The sequence below is a fragment of the Camelus bactrianus genome, chromosome 20 (genome assembly GCF_048773025.1).
Source record: "Camelus bactrianus isolate YW-2024 breed Bactrian camel chromosome 20, ASM4877302v1, whole genome shotgun sequence".
NCBI classification, from domain to species: domain Eukaryota; kingdom Metazoa; phylum Chordata; class Mammalia; order Artiodactyla; family Camelidae; genus Camelus; species Camelus bactrianus.
The window spans coordinates 9,993,397-10,011,557 of record NC_133558.1 but is presented as its reverse complement, the minus strand read 5'-3'; the positions used below and the strand labels follow the sequence as shown (position 1 = coordinate 10,011,557).

At 44.3% G+C, this 18,161-nt stretch overlaps 1 protein-coding gene across 5 annotated transcripts in view; it reads right to left on the bottom strand.

Annotated features, from left to right (window-relative positions):
- JARID2 (jumonji and AT-rich interaction domain containing 2) overlaps positions 1–18,161 on the bottom strand; it is a 228,771-nt gene that overhangs the window by 82,376 nt on the left and 128,234 nt on the right. For 3 of the 5 annotated variants that reach the window (XM_074348127.1, XM_074348129.1, XM_074348126.1), the window contains one exon: positions 9,674–9,815. The exons of the other annotated variants lie outside the window; for them this stretch is intronic. In XM_074348127.1, the coding sequence (XP_074204228.1) occupies positions 9,674–9,815 (142 nt within the window). The remainder of the gene's footprint in view (positions 1–9,673; positions 9,816–18,161) is intronic. 5 annotated transcript variants of the gene reach the window in all.

Sequence of the window (18,161 nt, the reverse complement as noted above, 5' to 3'; positions counted from 1 at the left end):
CTTTGACCTAAAAAAAGAAAGAGATCACGACTGGGGTTTGCTGTTCATTTAGTAAGGTGAAGACAGGGAGCCTGTTCCCTCCTATAATCGAAAGAAGCTAATGCTACCACTCGACATGCATTCAACAAGTACGGATTCATTGCCTCTCAGCACATCCTGTCTTAGACCGATTTGGGGACCAAGGCTAAAGCCTACCAGGCACCGATCCACTGCTGAGCTACGTTATCCTGTTTAATACTAAGAACTGCCTGGGTTGCGGGCTATTACAAGGCTGCCTAGCTGGGCTGGTCCAACTGGAAGCCTGCGCAGCTCCTGCCGGCCCCTCCCCCCAGACTCCGGGGGCCCAGGACAGGTGATGGGGGTGGTGGGTGCGGTCTGCTCTCTGGACAGGTGACTTCCTAAATCAGTTACAGTACTGTGTCAATCCTGAGGCTTCTACAAGATAGAAATCTGGAATGGGATCTGATACTTTTGCCTCAACACCCACGTGTGCCCTTTTCAAAGCATAAACTAACCCTCATCTCAGGCGCACTATGTTGGCACAGAAAAGTTAGTAAATAAACCCTGCCCTCTTCCAGCCCTCCTGTCCCAAGCACCGAAGCAGATGAGGCCCTGCAGAAGCAGCCTGCTACAGAGCACAAAGAACTGCGTGGGTCAAGGCTCAGGCCCTCACAAGGAGGGCCAAGGGGCTTCGGGCCATCACAAGCCAGCCCAGCTCCTGCAGCCCTGGACCCCGACCCAGGATAACAGGTGGGACACAGCCCAGGGTGAAGTTGAGCACACAGAGAAGCTACGTGCCCCAGCTGGGTGTATCAGTGGGCCCTGGCTAAAGCTAGAGATACAGGGTAGAGAAAAAAAAACATTCCAAAGGGAATCTGCAGTCCATCCTTCCATTTAAGCCAAACAAAACTATGCATATTCCATAAAGGGAACCTCAAAATGCCAGCCCAGGTTTGCTCAGTCACCCAGGAACCCAGTTCCACATTCTTCCAAAATCCACCCTCTGCTTCCTCCAACAGCCATGCTACACCCCACCCCCTAAAACACCAAGTCTCTCAGCTTCCTCTCCTCTAATCCGAGACTGGGCTGTACCTTTATTCCATGAAGGGGGTTGCCGGTGCCTTCAGACACTATTCACACGCACTGACAAGAGGGTCTAGCATGTGAGAAAGAAGACACGTGTGGGGAGGGACTCCACAAGATGCTTCATGGACAGAAAAAGGACCTGCTTCCTGTAAAACAAAGCAACGCAAAAGATAGTCTTGAAACCCCCGGGTCATGCCACACAGGTAACAATCTGCCAAGCAGTTAAAATTCCAAGACAGGAAGGGGAAAAGGGGAATCCCATAAACCTCCCACGAATAAGTTCATGTGCAAAACCAGTCGTGCGCTCTGTTTACTAGAGTAGCTTCTGTGGTTCTGCAGACACCCTGGCCAGGCTGTCTGTCACCACGGGGGACAGAAGGGAGGGGGCTTCTCTTAACAGACCACTAGTGTCTTGGGTTACCGAGGGGAAGGAGAGGTTGTGAGAGTGACCTGTGAGGCCTGAACAGACGCCCAGGGGACGCTCCTGCAGGGAACGGATATGTCTCCAACCACAACCCTGGCCTGTGCCATCCTGCAGCCAACAGAATGTGTGTGTCCACAGCCAGAGAGAACCTCTGGCACAACTGGAGATGCCCCCGCACGCCCTGAGTCACCTGACCCTCAGGGTCACCTTGGTGGCCAATTTTATCTGGGAAAACACTTGCAATCAAGGTTAAGGTAGAGCTGAGGGATGTAAACTCTACCCCAAACTCGAACAGCAGGACAGGGGAAGCAGATCCAGGAGCAGGTACCTGAGGCGAGCAGCCCCTCAAGCCCCCTGACTAGATGAAAAGTAAAGGGAAAGAGGACTCTCCCAGAGCCGTGCAGGAACAACCCCCTAAAACCACAGTCATCAGAGATCTACCTGGAACGGTCACCTGAAATGGAAGAGTCAGTGAGGGCCTGACAGTTCTCACAGCCAGGATGCTCTCACTCTGCCCAGTGTCCTTCTGCAGGAAAGCAGGACCTCTAACTTCTAATACTGGAGGACTCCAGAGATCATTTCAAAAGCAAAACGCGCTTTGCTCAAAATAAACAAGTTTTGCCCATTTTCTATCTACTGCTTGGGTTATAATGAAGGAAAAACCTTCACTTCTTAAAGAAGGAATACAAGCCCTGGCAGAGAAGAGGGCATTTACTAGGTTGTATGATCTGAGGGGCCACAAGGTGGCCATGCACAAAGGTGCTCAGCTGATGGGACAAGAGGCACTGTGACCCAGCCATGGTCCAGCTTGCCAAGTCAGGTACTGCTGGCCCAAAAGGAGCGCCTTTCTGGCATTCTTCCGTCCAGCTGATATCTGAAAATACTAGGTCTGATATTCCTGATGCAAGGTGACGTGCTGTAGTGGGAGACTTCCCAGGATTACAGGTCTGAAGACGGGCTCAAACCGTGACTTCGCTGTGCATAAGAAACGTGTCAGTGGGGAAGCATTCTGAACATTTGTTGACTCAGCTCTAAAACAGGGCTAAAGCCTTTCAGGCGTTTCATTAAGGATTAAGGTAAGATTTATTAGCACAATGTGTTATGTTCACTACGGGAACATGCTTCCTCTTCTAGACACAGGGGTTCTGAGCCTCAGAGTATGAAGGATGGATTTCCACTTGGCGCACCCTCTCTTATGGAGTGAAATTTTCTATTTATAGGTCAATTGCTTCCTTATTTTGAAATTTTCTTTTACACTGCATCAGGGCCTACTTACGCAATTCACTTTTTTTTTTCTTTTCTGATGACTAATTAAACGTAAGGTTATGACTGTGACTAAGACAAAGTGCAAACACGGTAGTTATGCTTCCTGCGGTGCACTTCTCTCTCAGTCTCATTCGGTCAACATTCAAAGAACAGAGAAGAACTTCGGCTTCTAGTTAAGGGACAGGATTTATCCCCCTGCCTGAAAGAACTAAAACTCCACACAAGACAATGGGCATCGCACAACAAAGCACAGTGGTCCCTGGGAAACAAATGATTGCCCAAGTGACTGACTGCCTGGAGAGAATGTCCGGGCCAGAGCACACAGTGGGGAAACAAGAGGAATACCTGAGTCGAGGAGAAGGAACTGAGAATTAGTACTCTGCCCCACACATGACTGAACAGGATGTGGGTCAGAGCACTGGACAGGCAGGAGTCACCCAGAAAGCCCTGGAATCCGGTGAGGACCCTTTTCAACTACTCGTTCATATGTGAGGAAAATACTTCAAGACAGGATTAGAGGGAGCAGCCCCCAAACCCCACACAGGGCTGGCAATGTGCCTTGCCAACACGGGACCCGGAATTCACAGGAAGCTGGGGAAACTTAACTCCACACAAACTCTGCCCTCTGGCCCTACCTAACAAAGCTTAAAAGGTTCAAAGTTTCCTAATAACTTAATCACGCCCTGGAGCGATGCTCAGGAATAGGTAGAGAAACACAAACAGATCCAGAAAAACCCAAGGAAAGAAAATTTACAATGCCTGGCATCCAGTAAGAAACTGCCAGGCAAGCTGAACAGCAGGAAAATATGACCTGTGTTGAGGAGAGGGACATCAGTGTGACACAGATGATAGAATTAGTAGACAAAAACTCTAAAACCATCTATTACAATTCCATTCTATATTATAACATCTACTGTAATTCCATTCAAGAAGGTAGAGCCAAGGCTAAGATATATTAGGAGAGACAGCGAAGATAATAAAAAGACCAAAATCTCACTTCTAGAGACTAAAACTCACAATGTCTTAGGTGAAAAATACGTGTCGGCTGATTTTAGTTAGAACATAGCTAACATGAAACAAAGAGGAAAAAAGACTAGAATAAAAGGAACAGAGCACCAATGAGCTGTGGGCCAACTTTAATCAGCTGAATGTATGTGCAAATGAAATCCCTGTGAGGGGAAAGGAACACAGGCAAAAAGTACCTGCAGAAATCACGGTTTCAATCTTTCCAAAGTTGATTAAATCCACAGAACTGAGAGGCTCTATGAATCCCAAACACAAGAATCAAAGAAAACTATACCAAAGCACACTGAATAGATTTTTTAAAATCTTTAATAGATGCCTTGTCAGGCATACTGCAAACCAGGAGACAATGGAGCAACACCTTAACATACCCCACAGAAGGGTACAGGAGGAAGGGCTATTAACCTAGAATTCTATACCCAGCAAAAGTGTCTTCCACAAATGAGTGTCAATTTCTTACAACAGCATGGGATTCTACAATTTTAATAAAAAGATTTTCTTTAGGGGAAGGTATAGTTCAATGGTAGAGTGCATGCTTACCATGCACAAGGTCCTGGGTTCAATTCCCAGTACTCCATTAAAAATAATAATAATAAATGATTTTTTTTTAATGAGAGTGAAATAAAGACCTTCTCAGACATAAGAAAGCTGAATGATTCATCCAAAGCCAACAGAAACTAGACATGTTAAAGTCCTACAGGCAAAGTCAAAAGGAAGATGATGTCAGAAAGACATTTAGATCTAAGGGAAGGAAAGAAGACCATCAGAAACGGCAACTGCACAGAGCAGACAGGCTGGACGCAGCTACACTGACTTAATTCCAGTTATTTTTTGTGGTTATTAAAGGTGCCACATAATATTCAGCTCCTCAGTCTTGTCCATTTTTTACTTCCTGTAAAGTGGAAAACGTGTTTCAGTCAAGATAGCTCTAGAATTTAGTAGTGCTTTTAACATTAAACCATTCTGCTAGTGCATTTTATTAAAGGGATACATAAAAACTATTCAGGCTTCTAAAATTCCAATTCTTAAGGGCATTCCCATTGAGTAACTCCAATTTCCAACACTGCGTGCTGCCAAGCAAGAATCTTATGCATTCAGGCCTATCTTTCTTCCCAAGAGTATCACAGTGTTTCATGTCAACATAGTCACTCAGAACATAAATAAGCAAAACAGTACCATTTGACAATTTAGCTTTAAAAGGAGCACGTGTTAAAAGCCCCATCACCTTCAACATGTATTTATACCCGAAATCCAAACTGCACCAACTCTTCACCCTTAAAGTAATTCCCCAAATTCAAAGTTCAAACCCCTAGAGCAGGATTCCCTGTCTTTGAACTCAGTAAGTCCTACGTCAGCAAACGCCTAAATAACTAAAATGCAGCAGCCCTTTGTTTAATAAAAAGAAAACACTTGAATCCCTGAAGAGGCACAGTCTGTACTTTTTTTATTTTTTTAAGCTAGTTCAGTAGACTGTCATGGAGTTTGTTTTTAAAAGTGTGTCCGGGACCTTAGCAGGAACCTAGCAAAATAGGGGCTGCCCCAAGGTGAAGCGATGACTTATGTGTGAACAGCCCAGATGGCATCTGCTCGGCAACACCTTCACCAACTACAACCTCACCCAACTCGTGCCTGCCCCGGGCAAGCAAATACCCGGTCACACTGAGCTCTGCGGAGGAAATTCACACCTTACACCACTAGGGTCCTTCCTGTGACTCAGTAACTTTAAAAAAGAGGGACACACGCCCACAGGTCGTGGTGGTGGCAGTGACGGGGCCATGGAGAAAAGAGATAAATCACAATTTGCATAAATCACAATCTCCCTAAAACACATCGGAGAAGTCTTCAATGAACATGCCTGCCCCCATGTAGCAACCCATGTGTCAAATACGCAGATGACAGCGAACAGTAATACCGAACACGCAGTACTCATCACGCAGCAGGGAGCTCCGCCAGAATTAACTTGCTCAGTACACCAAACCACTGTCAACAGACATATTACAGATGAGGAAACTGAGGTCCAGCGATGTTACAGAACCTGCCCACGAGCACGTGACGGGTACATAGCCTTGCCAGAAATCATACTGTCTGGCTCCAGCCCACAGTCTTAATTAACCACAGTGCCACATGCCAGGTCCCTGTGACACATCCCTGATAACTACCACTGCCTTTACACTTCCCCTACTTATCCCCTCCACCCCTCAAGTGGAAGTAAAATCAGGACACACGGTTAATTTGGCTAGATATCTGAGTGGTTGATGCAGGTGACCCCTCCTGGATCTCTCATGTACTTACACCTGAAAGTACACCATCACCAACGTCTCTGCACACCTTCCTTTCCACCAGCCAAACACCATCTCCATCCCAATCACAACCCTCATTCCCGTGTTTCTCACAGCCCAGCCACACCTAACGAACAACATCTGTCCATTCTGGTTTCCTTTTTAGAAATCAGATATTTCTTGCAGGAAACACAAATTTTTACAATAACCGAGTGTAAGGAGAGGAGCCATATAATGGGGAGGGGCTAAGGAGCCAGGCATGGCCACCAACAAATTTAGAAGGGGCTGATTAAAGGCTGAGGGTCTCTATGATGTTTCCATTCTAAATAGTAATAACTAATTAATATATGAATTTTTTAAATGATTTGTTAAATTCACCTACCACAATGATCAAAAGAAACAGAAAACCAACCCTGAGGAACTCCCACCAGCACTGAGTCCTTCAGATCTGCACTGGCTGGGCTGCCCTGTCCATCAAACAGGCAAAAAGCTTCTAGAGGTTGGCTCTTCCTTTTACAGAGTGATTTAATGGCTAGGTAAAGAAATACCTTTTATTTTTGTCTCAATAAAGAAAAATAAATCCTATGGAACTCTGGATTCTACTGCTTTCTATGTACCAAAAACATTCCCATCTTACATAAAACCAATGGCACTAAGGACACAGGGCCAAACATAGCGTAGGGGGCTTCCCGTAGAAAAATAACACATTGTAAACACATGGGATGTTTTGACTAAAGACTTAAGAAATGTGTTACAGGCATCAATCAGAAAATGGAATTGCTTCAAACTGCAGGCTGGAAAATCAGGGCAAGGGATAAACTGAGGCTGGTGCAGCTTACACCTCAGATTTTAATTTTTCTTAAGGAAGCCAGACACATAAATTTCCTGTCTTTCCCCCTCCCCCATCAAGACAAAAGGCTTATTAACTGGTGATCCTAAAAACATGTACCTAGAAAGAGCAATTAACTGTACAAGAATAGCTAGTAATTCGTATCATTCTTAAGAGAGGGAGCGAGGGAGGGAGAGAGAGCTTTTTCCAAGGCAAATACATAAATCATGACTCTGGAATTTTAGGATTCAGTGATCCCTCCTAGAAAGTCCAAATGCCAACAGAGAATGCAAGTGGCCCATCATAAAACATGCTCTTCTCATGCATATTTACAAGACTTTGGGAATGTTAGCCACAAGGTGAAAAGTAACATCTAGTCAACAATCCATCCAGCGCTTGAAGCAACATTTTAAAATCACTTTAGGTAGTTACTCTGGGCTTGGCTTGGCATCAGCGGAGACAGCACACTCCTCGATTTACTAGAAAAGGTACATTATATGGGAGATGAAGGAAGGCTGAGCACTGAAGTCTGACAGTAATTGACAACAACCTCCAGGAACTGAGATTCCAGTTCTTAGAAGGCAGGGCTCATACCCAGTAATTTATACTAAATGTTTATGTTCAGTACCAACAAGGGATCAAAACAAATGAGCTCTTAAAAGCCAAAAAGTATTAAAAGTTATTATTTTGTATTTGCTACATACCCTGCAACACTGCAAGAAATTTATGCCCTAACTACACTACTCATTCGTAAACTACAAAACCCCTTTCTGCAATGCAGGCCGCCCTACACCAGCCCTAAATCCAGCCTAACCTGTCAATCCTTGATCTACACTATGCCCCTGATGGATTTCACTAGCAGAGTGTGATTATAATCCGCCAAAATGCTGTTATGTACCCTTAATTCAGTAAAACAAGGTAGTCGGCATGCTAATAATTAAAGCAGATTAGAAATGGTTATGTTTTCATGAAGTTCACCCTGAACAAAGTTTCTCTTTTGCTCTGCCCTGGAGAACTAAAGTTAATTAACTAATTTGCACACAGCTGCCACACAGTCCCAGACAAAGAGGAAGCCAGAAGCACTGTCATCTGAGAAGGGCACTAGGAGCCAGGGACAAATGGCCCCCACTCCCATCCCATCCCCAAGAGAATGAAGCCTAATGACCTTTGTCATCATACCCCCATGCTGACCAGATCCTCCCAGGGGTGAAGGTGATGGGCAGTCATGTAGCTGAAGGACAGGGTGTTGTCCTTTCCTACCAAACTCACAGACTTCTGTTCCCCAAACACAGGTGAAGACGATGCTAGATGCATAACCCTCCACTCATGTCTGTAAACATGGATAATGTTATTACACATTCCAATACGTGACGTGATTAAACAAACAAACAAACAAACCTTGAACTCCCTCTCTTGAGATGACGCATTTTTCAAATCGGGGCAGAGCAAATGTTTGTCACAGAGCATCTGAAACAAAGAGGGCTTAGCACGGCTACACTCACCCAAGAGTCTTTAAAAAGAGTAATGTGAAAAGTCCAGTACGCTGGCAGAGACACTTCCTACACAAACTGTACTACCAACAAATCCAATGACACCTTCTAAGACACAGTGCTGAGGACTAAGAGAAAAAGAGGGGATGGAAATTAACAGAGTCTATACCATGGATGTTCTAAAACGAAGACACTGCGTGGTAGAGGAAAACAAAGACTCGGAGCTGCACATCTCAAATTTCAGATCTAAAGTACAGTTTGGTAAAGGATTTTTAAATATCCACACGTGGTCGCTCTTAATTGTTTCCTCTTAATTTTCCACCATACTCAGTTCATTACATACACACAGCTAGATAGTTTCTGAAAAGTAACTATAATTCTATGGAAAGGGTAAACAAAGGCCTGCTCAGGGGATTTGTTTTCCCCTTTCCCCAACCTTTCAAACAAACAGATTCTAAGAAAAAGTAATTAACCTACTCATCCAGGAAAACACCGAGTATGAGAACGGAAAAGGAAAGAAATGAAATATAAATTCTAAATTGGGGGCAGGGGGGAGACAACACATGACACAAAATGAGGCAGATAACCAACAAAGTGTTTTTTAAACACTCAATTATAAGTATTATTATATAATGTCACTATCCCTGTTTGACCATAAAGCCACAACTCCTATCAAACGACCATAGCCAACTTCCTGATCAAACTATCTTAAGCTTATTTAGGAAAGTCATTTAAAAAAAAAATTTAAAACCTCCCGATAAAAGTTTTAAGAACCGATGAAACATCTACTAAGTTGGTTGCATACCAAGTGGATTTTGCTTTCCTGATGATGGGGAAATTTTTTCAGAAACGCCACATTTAACTCTTCAAATTTTAGGAAACATCTCTTGAGCAATGGCAAAATAGTATCTAATATACTCAAGAATACAACTGGTGAAAATCAATTAATATGAACAGTAAAGACAGGAATTACACGTTGGCAACTTCTCAGCCAATTTTTATGGCAGGAACATGTTTTGTTTGGCCCAAAGCCTTTTGTTTTTTTTCTTTTTGTTTTTGTTTGGTTTATTCATTTTTAATTGTAAATAGTGGACAGTATTTAGAAACCAGGAAATTTTAAACTAAAATCCAAAATTCTGGCTCCTCTATTAAAAAAAAAAAAAAATCAGGAGATCAGGTGAGTGGGCCCAAGTATGTTCCAACGGGGCCAAAAAACTGGCACCTAGTTTGAATTCCCTGGTTTAAGGCACCAATGTTTTCAGCCTTGGGTACTAACCTTTTCCTCGACGGCCCTTCTTCAAAATCTGAAGAACTAACATCGTTGCTAGTCGAGGACACTTGGGATGCATCGTCCTTCTCATTCTCTGACTGTTCTGATGCTGGTCCTAATCCCTTAGACTGGCCATTACCAAGGAGCCCTACAGGTGAGAAAAGGGGACAAACACTTAAATACATGACATCAGGAAGCAGCACTTTACCACAGTTAACCCTACACAGTGGCTGATGAGGGCAGACAAGGATCCGGAGAGGAGAGAAGGAAAGGCACGTATCCCTCGTGAATGGAGGAGGGGAAAGTCACACCTCATCCTACTTTAGACCTCACACAAGAGTGGAATGCCTACCAAAGAGATCGTTTCAAAGGGAAGAAATTCCAGCAGAAATCTGTAATGGTGATACTACGCTGCAGAGTTCTTTCTGAAGCACATCAACATCTCGCAGGGCTGGGGAGGAGAAAGGAAGAGAGGACCTCAGTCCAAACTAGTTATCCTTCCTAAATATTTACTCTAGAAACACCAGAATCCTTTCTGGAATTGCCTTCAGGAAGCAGTACCTGCCACACAAGAAAAAGCATCATTACTCTGCAGCCGTATCTGAGTTCTTAACTAGAAATCCAACTGTACAACATTCTCTTCATTAGCAGGCCATTAGATCAGGGTCACCACATCTGCCTTTGATCGTCTCAAAGGATAAGGATTCTCCATGATGGTGTACATGGCCCAGTTTAGCAGTCAGGCCACAATCATGGGTAACCGCTGAATAAAAGCCTGGCTGGTTTGCCTCCACTCAGGTGTCCCTGCATCTGGGGTTCTGGGTACAATGTAGGTTCCACCAATCAGAAGCTCGCATCAGCACAAGTGTCCACAGCAACTGGCCTCTGTCTAGTCACCAGCCTTTGAGCCATCAGTAGAAATGCAAGCACAAGGTCTGCATGTTCACAGCTTCAGTGTCTGGCTTTTATGTGAAGCCAAAAGGGCGGGGTGGCCCTTTGATTTTTGTTCTCCTAACCCTTCCAGGAAATTGGTAAGCACTTACATCCCTGTATTAAATAACTTTTTGGTTGAAGCACTTAGAGTGGTTCCTATTAGTTACAGCAAACACCAAACAGAACACACTATTCCACATACTGTTAAGATTTTTTGAAAGAACACAGTATACTGCAACAAAACCCTGGGACTCGGCCTGTTTATGCATGCATTTTCCCAGTTATCTATTTTTACATCATTTCAGAGTATGAGTAATAACATAAGGCTGGAAATCAAATACAATGCAGTAAATAAAATCCCATAGCTGTCACTTAGACTTGCTTTGGGAGTCGTGACTACAATATGGAAATGAAAACACAGACAACTTTCCAGAGAAAGAGAAAATGTGGGGAGTCTGCACTGTGAGGCAAACAGGAGACATAACTGTAGGGAAATCTATGAGTCTAAGGGCTGAAGTGTGGCCAACATTTCAAAGATTAGAGCAGTGCTATCCATTACAGTGGCCCCCACTGAGCATTTGAAATATAGCTAGTGTGGTCAAGGAAATGAATTATTACTTTTATTTAACTTTAATTATTTTAAAGCTGACTCCAACATTTAATAATTTCAAATTAATTCTTGAACTATTTTGGGTGTATTATTAGGCTAAGTCAGATAATTACTAACTAGTATTACCTACTTTTATATATTTTTTAACACAGCACTAGAAAACTAATACTAACACTAGGATGTGGTTGAAATAACACTGCTATTGATCAGCATTCAATTAGAGCGCTGTAATAATGTCACAAGGGGGCGGAGGGGGATGCAGCATCCCACCCAAACAGCAGGATGAAACGGCCATAGTTATTAAATGAGATGAGGTTAACAGTTATTAACCAGCCCAGGGACAGGAGTCACATGTGTAAAAAGGGGAGATGACGTATGAGTTACCACACTGGAAAAGAATGGTAAATTTCAAAATAAAAATTTTGGTTACATAACCATATATATAAAATGAACTTTTTAAAGGGAGATATGCCTCTTACATAGAAGTGTACTCTTGCTTGAATTCAAATTTTTCAGTAGTACGTAAGTACATAAAAGACAATAAAGCAGGAAAGGAGGAAGGAAATATAACTTCATTTTCTTAACACCTATATGTGCCGGGGCACTGGGGATAAAGGCATAATCAAAACCTAAATTCTAGTAGTGAGAGGAGACACCTGTGTGTATGACGTAGCAGCACGTACAAAGCAGAAACTTGACACTTGCAGGGCAAGTGACAGGAGAGGACAGTGAAGATGAATCACCAGGGCCAGCAAGCAAACTTGCAATAGTAAAACAAGAACAGCCAAGTTGGTATCTGCAATACACCTAAAAGCAAAAACAAAACAGTGGTGCCGGTGGTAGTGAAGGAGGAAGGGGTGGTTGGCTGTCCTGACGCTGTATGTGGATCAAGGAGGAAGTAAGATGGGACTGGGCGTTGGGAGGAGAATTCGGGTTAGAAGCACTTGCTGTATCCTTTTTGTATCCTGTGAGTGAGTGAACAAGTGATTTGGCAGAGAAAAGTTAAGCTACGCAAGGACAGCTATATGCTCGTCCTTCAGACAAGAAGAACCTCAGTAGACTGTAAAGAGCAGTGGCTCTCAAACTTGTTCTACAAGTCTCCCCGGGCCTCACCCCCAGCGTGTTCTTTTCTAACAGATTTCCAGGTGCTGCGGCTGCTGCTTTGGCTGGTCTGGGGACCACATTTTGAGAACCACTGTTGTAGGAGGAAGCAAGGTTCAAGGCAGGAAGAGATCTTGCTGCCCTCAGGCACTGAAAGCTCTGGGCAGGTGTGCACTAGATCTCAGGAAACTGATTATGATGCCATAAGCTGTCATAACACGACCCACAGTAAGACATCCCAGCCCAAAGTTCTGCTGGGGCATTATTCCCCCGAAATCATTAATGTTCTGAAGGGAGAGACGGCGGCTTACAGAACTTATCACAAAGCCGTCAGACCGCTGATGACAAATACAGACTTTAATAAGAAACACATGCTGGGAAAAAAAAAAAAAACACATGTGTAAGAGACATCAATGTAAAACAAGGATATAGATATATGATGTTTCTTCCCTCCTAAAATAATCACGGCCCAAGCACAAATTCAGAAAAACTGGTTTATGAAATTTCACATGAAGCGGAGGTTAACCGACTTGCATGGGAGGCTCAACGTGAGGCAAAATGGATGATGCTCTGAAACGCTAAGGCACAACCAAACTCTGATGAAAGGAACTGAAGTGGTGAATCCACTGTCCCAAGCCCTCATCAGACTAGTACCTTCAAAGAACTCCAGTTTCCCTCATTCCAAGGATTAACAATGTCTGATGACCTGCAGTGGAAGAGACATGGGTGTTCATCACTTTCCAGATCAGGAAAAGGGGGCCCACACACAGGGCACTGGCTGCCTGTTCTGCAAACTCGAGGGCCTCGGCTTTTCCTCGCCTTTAGAGGAGGCGAGATGATTTGCTCTGCATGTGACCGACTTTCTCAGTTTGAGTGCTCCCATCCTGTACGTGAGCACCGAGAAAATGTACATTTATTTTTAGTTAGACAGTCTACATGGTTGGATGAACCTGGGCTTTTTGTCTTTTGCACACCCCCACCCTCTTTTTCACATCTCCAATGTACTAGCTACCCACCCCCTTTTCATTTTGAATGTTTTCATCCAGCTCATGCACCTGCCCAGTCCAGGAGAGCCAGGGCAGCAAGATGGAACGTGATGCCATGGGGCAGGACAGCCATTATTCTAACACCAGACGAGCCAGTGTGCATGGCCTTTGCTTCCCCCTTTCCAACAAAGCCCCGCCAACAATTTTTAAGATTATTTTTAGTCAATGAGAAGTAATGACATCCTCTTTGAAACACACAGGCTGGTTTTGTTTTTCCAAACCCCTCCCCCCACCAACACAAACCTTTGTCAGGGAGGACGTGGGGAGGAGGTTACAGGAGGAAACGGACCAGCCCACAGACTCGGTCTCCCCACCCCAGCGCTCGTTCTCCTCTATTAATATTCAGTAGGTGGAACTTAAATTAAACCATGCCTATTGTCTTGCACAAAAGCAATAAATATGAGCTGAAAACTCCAAACCACTGGGGTAAAGGCAGCTTGGGGAATGCCTGCGACCCCGGCAAGTCCCCATCAGCTGGCAGGAGTGGCGAGTCACAGGCCTGAGACCACTCAGCCACCACAAGGGCAGTGCCCACGCTCACAATCCGAAAACCCCAAGGTAACCAAATTCAGGAGCTTTTCTTCACATCTCCCAAGTAAGCAAGCGACAAAAAGGCTTTCAAAAAGCAATACACCCAAGTCGGTTCATCCTAAGCCTGGACCAGCAACAGCAAAGAGGGAGAATTTCTGTTCTCAGAGGCTGGAGATCCGTGTGCATGAACTTCGCCCTCCTGCCTTCACGTAAAGGCGGACGAGGAATTTGAAACACAGACGAGGCCAAAGATTCCTTCAGCTAGGCAACGGGTGAGAGCTACAGATTTCAGAACACAAACATCTACAGAGAAGGAGATTCTTTCCTAACATCTGAACAGGCAGACCAGAATGGTCCTTATAATTTTATGATGTTCCTTATAATTTTATGATGCTTCAGACACAAAGAAGTTCCGCCAGTCCTCCCATTAGCTACTCGGGATACAAAATCGAAGGAAAATCTAGTGCCTGTATTTCACAAAAGCGATGCCTAAACGAGGGTTAAAGAGAAAGAAAAACAAGGGGACCTTTGAAGCTGTCCCCGAGCTTCCAAAACATCTGGAGCACACGGACATATTAGCATATTAGGGAGAGTCAATGTGCTTGGCTTTGTTGTGGCAGAGATTCACAAAAGGTAATTCTGTATTATAGAGCCAATGCCCGTCTGTCACCCTGTCACTGTGAGACAAGGTATCACATTACATATTAAACAGTCATGCATCCAAAGAGAGCTTTCATTTTCAGCAGCAGTGGGGGCTGCTGCATTTGGAGTTGAAAGATTAGAAAAGCAGCCCCCGTGGTTGAGGCAGGACCCTCTCTGAGGCATGCAGAATGCCTAGTTTGCTGCCATTATTAGTGCAAGATAAAGCTTATTTTCACTCAAATTTGGTGGGGGGAAAACTAGATTGTTTGCTTTTGCGTGTGGATGCCAGGGAAAATCTGGCTCAGGCCAGCTTCACGGGGTCAACATGAATATTGAGTTTAAACCCAACTGCACACAGTTGGGTCAGCAGCTGAGCGTCTGGCTCGATCCTAGGGTTCCAGGGGAGGGGTGAGCAGTGCAGAGGGGTCTGCAAAGCTAAGCCCAGGCCCGTCTGTTGACACCCTCTCCATCTCAAAACGCCGAGGTGGTTGAGAACAAGCAACAGTCTTGAGGCATGATGTCAGTGCCACACTCATGGTCAACGAAGCACAAATGAGCGTGGTTTAATACCTCAGCTTATGGAAAATAATTACCCCCTTCCCTCAGGAGAATGGGCCCTGACAGACCAGGGCTCCCCTTTGTCTGCTCTCAAATCAGCTGTGGAGATTTCCCACTCCAGCCACGAAAATGGAGTCCAAAAAATAGCCCCAACAACCCCTCAGAAGAGCCCCCAAGATACAGGGGCAACACAGGTTTTCGTTAAACATCCAAAAAGTAGACAGACATCTGATAGTCCCCCAGGAGCCCCTCACCATCACCAGACATTTTTCCCACAAAACCTTCTCAGCAATCTGAATCTCCTTTTGCACGCTCCCTTTTTTGAGAAAAGATATTAGATAAAAAACCCGACGCAATAACAGGGAAAAAGTTGGGCCCCTGAGCAGGCAAGGATGTCTGACCCCATCCTTGTCTCCTACTTCAGGACCAAGCAAATGACTACATCTGAGAGGCACTAGCAGGACAAGAGGCAAACAGAACCCTTCAGCCCAGAAGGCATTTCGTCACCTTGGGGCACAAAGGAAAAAGCCAGCAGACATGTCGCATTTACACACAGAAGGGGGACCAGACGCTGCTCTTACTAAACCCTACACAAGTGAGCACCACCAAGAGACAGAAGACCTCTCCTTTCCCATGTCCTGACCAGGGGTCACAGGAGGAGAGCCAACAGTCCTCACGGAGAGGCTCCAACAACAACAACCAGAAAGCCACAGCGGAACTTCACTGGGTACGAAATTCCCTCAGCGGGAAGGAGCCATGATCTCCAGGAAAGATTTCTGGAGGGGGCCGAGAGGCTACTGAAACTCTGATGATCACAACAGTGAGCAAAACATACTGTGCGTTCTGGCACAACTCCCTTACTGCTCCGAGGCAAAGGCTCCTTTCTCCCTGTACTCCCCCTGCCCCATTGTTCATCCTTAATGAGAATTTTCTAACAATCAGAACAGGTACAGTATCTTGAGTAATATTAACCACTCAAATATGCAACCACATTGCTGTACAATGAAAAGTTCTATTCCACATCCATTCATGTTAAACTCTTCTATCCCAGATCCATGTCCCATCCCAATACCTTATTAACTTCTAAACCGGCAAACCAGTCAGCCCAGTTTAGACTGTCCAAAAGCATGAATCCTTGGAATCCTCTAGGATATGCAATGTAAGTTTCTATCAGCTAAGTGAAAGGGTTCCACTGCGCAGGTGAGGTGGCCCAGAACTGGACACCCCAAAGGTCAAAAACTGCCTTCCACTTTAGAAGAAGTGCTTAAAGACAGTGCTAGGCTCAGTGAGGCTGGTGTGGAAGACAAGCCACAGAACAATGGACCGCTGCAGAGCATGGGAACTTAGAGGCAGACACGGCAGAGGTAAACATGGGGCATTTTTAGAGAAATTCTGTTAGATACATAAATGAGACCAACATGCCCTAAGTCTTACATTCAGATAAGCTGACATGCCAAAATCTGGTTTTACAAATCACAGAATTTGCGGTTCTCAAAGGGAGAGTTCCATATGCACAGCATGTTCTCAGATAGCTAGCGATACTCTACCTTTAAGTAACTGCAATACATGTGTGTGCATGTATTTAGGTATAGATATAGACAGATACAGATAATCCTTTAAAGCTTCACATCGTCATTACATGTACCCCACAAAGAGAAATTAGAAATTACCAAAAGAAACCGGCTCTCCTGTAATAACAAGTCTCTACAAAGTTAAGCAAGGCTGGCTTTAACGCAAACTGACAAATCCTATAGAGTTACTAGTTTGTGTACAAGTCAGTGAAGATACATGGGAACAACTCCAAATACTCTGTGTCCTAACATCTTAATTCGTGGATATGTTAATATCCCCATCCTTACTCCCAAACCTCTCTGGCTGCCTTTATTCTCTAAGACCATAAAATGGACCCACAGAAGTTCAAAACTATGTTTTGTTCACAGCATGACTGGGAGGGGCAGAAGTTTCCCAGTACACTCAGTACTCACATATAGACAAGTCAACTGAACACCCACTTCTCAGATGACTATGATGAAGGATTAAGTGGGCTATTGAAAGTCCAAAAAAAAAAAAAAATCTGCTGACAACAAGCAAGTTCAGAGAGGCCTACTGCCTCGGAGAGCTGCCTTCTCTCCCGAGTGGAAATCTAACGGAAACCTAATGGAAATGGTACAGAAAGCAGAACCCCAGAAACCTGGCCTCAGAATCTGCAGAGATTCGAGGCACCCACAATTGATGGCTGCTAAAATTCACCTGTGTTTATATTCAGTGATATAAACATGGATGAATGCACGAAATACAGGAGAAGAATCAAGCACTCAGAGTTTAAAGCTTTAAGGTCGAACCTAGAATCACCCAACCGGTATCTGTTTACATGCCTCAGTTTCCTCCATCTTTCAAGGAGGGACACAGAAGCGGAGAAAGAAAAGTATGAAAGGAAATGAAAACCATGCATGTTGTTTATAAAGGAAACCAAAGCTATGGTGAGGATGAACTAATTAACTTTAATCAAACAACAATTTTTAAATGCTGGGAAATGATCACATAAATTGGCAATAAAATAAAGGGACCAGCCATAGCTGGATGGCATTCCGTCCCCAGAGAAGGGTCTAAATTCACACAAGCTTGGCTAAAAACTGCAGATTTGGCTAAAATGGTCAACAGAGCTCAATGCTTTAAGAGCGACATTAATTCTCTCTTGTAAATTTCCACAGTGCCTTTGCAGGAGCCACCACTGCCCCTAGGGAGGATATCAAACCTAAAAGAACATTAACATTAAGCAAATCGCAACATTTTTTACATACTCATATATATATATGAGTATGAGCACCTTGCCATCCATAATGGATTTAATCAGGACCCCAGCAGGGAAACCCACAAAAGGCCTATTTCTCCAACAAAAGCCCTAGCAGCCTGAAACAAATCTAGAGCTATTTGGTTTTTATTTTATTTATAGGAACAGACCTTCTATCCCAGGTTCCTCAAGATAAGCCACCAAAAACTGCACCTGACAGACCCGTGGAGCAGCCATCCTCAGAGCCGGATCATTGCAGAGAGACAGAGAGGAAGAAGGACA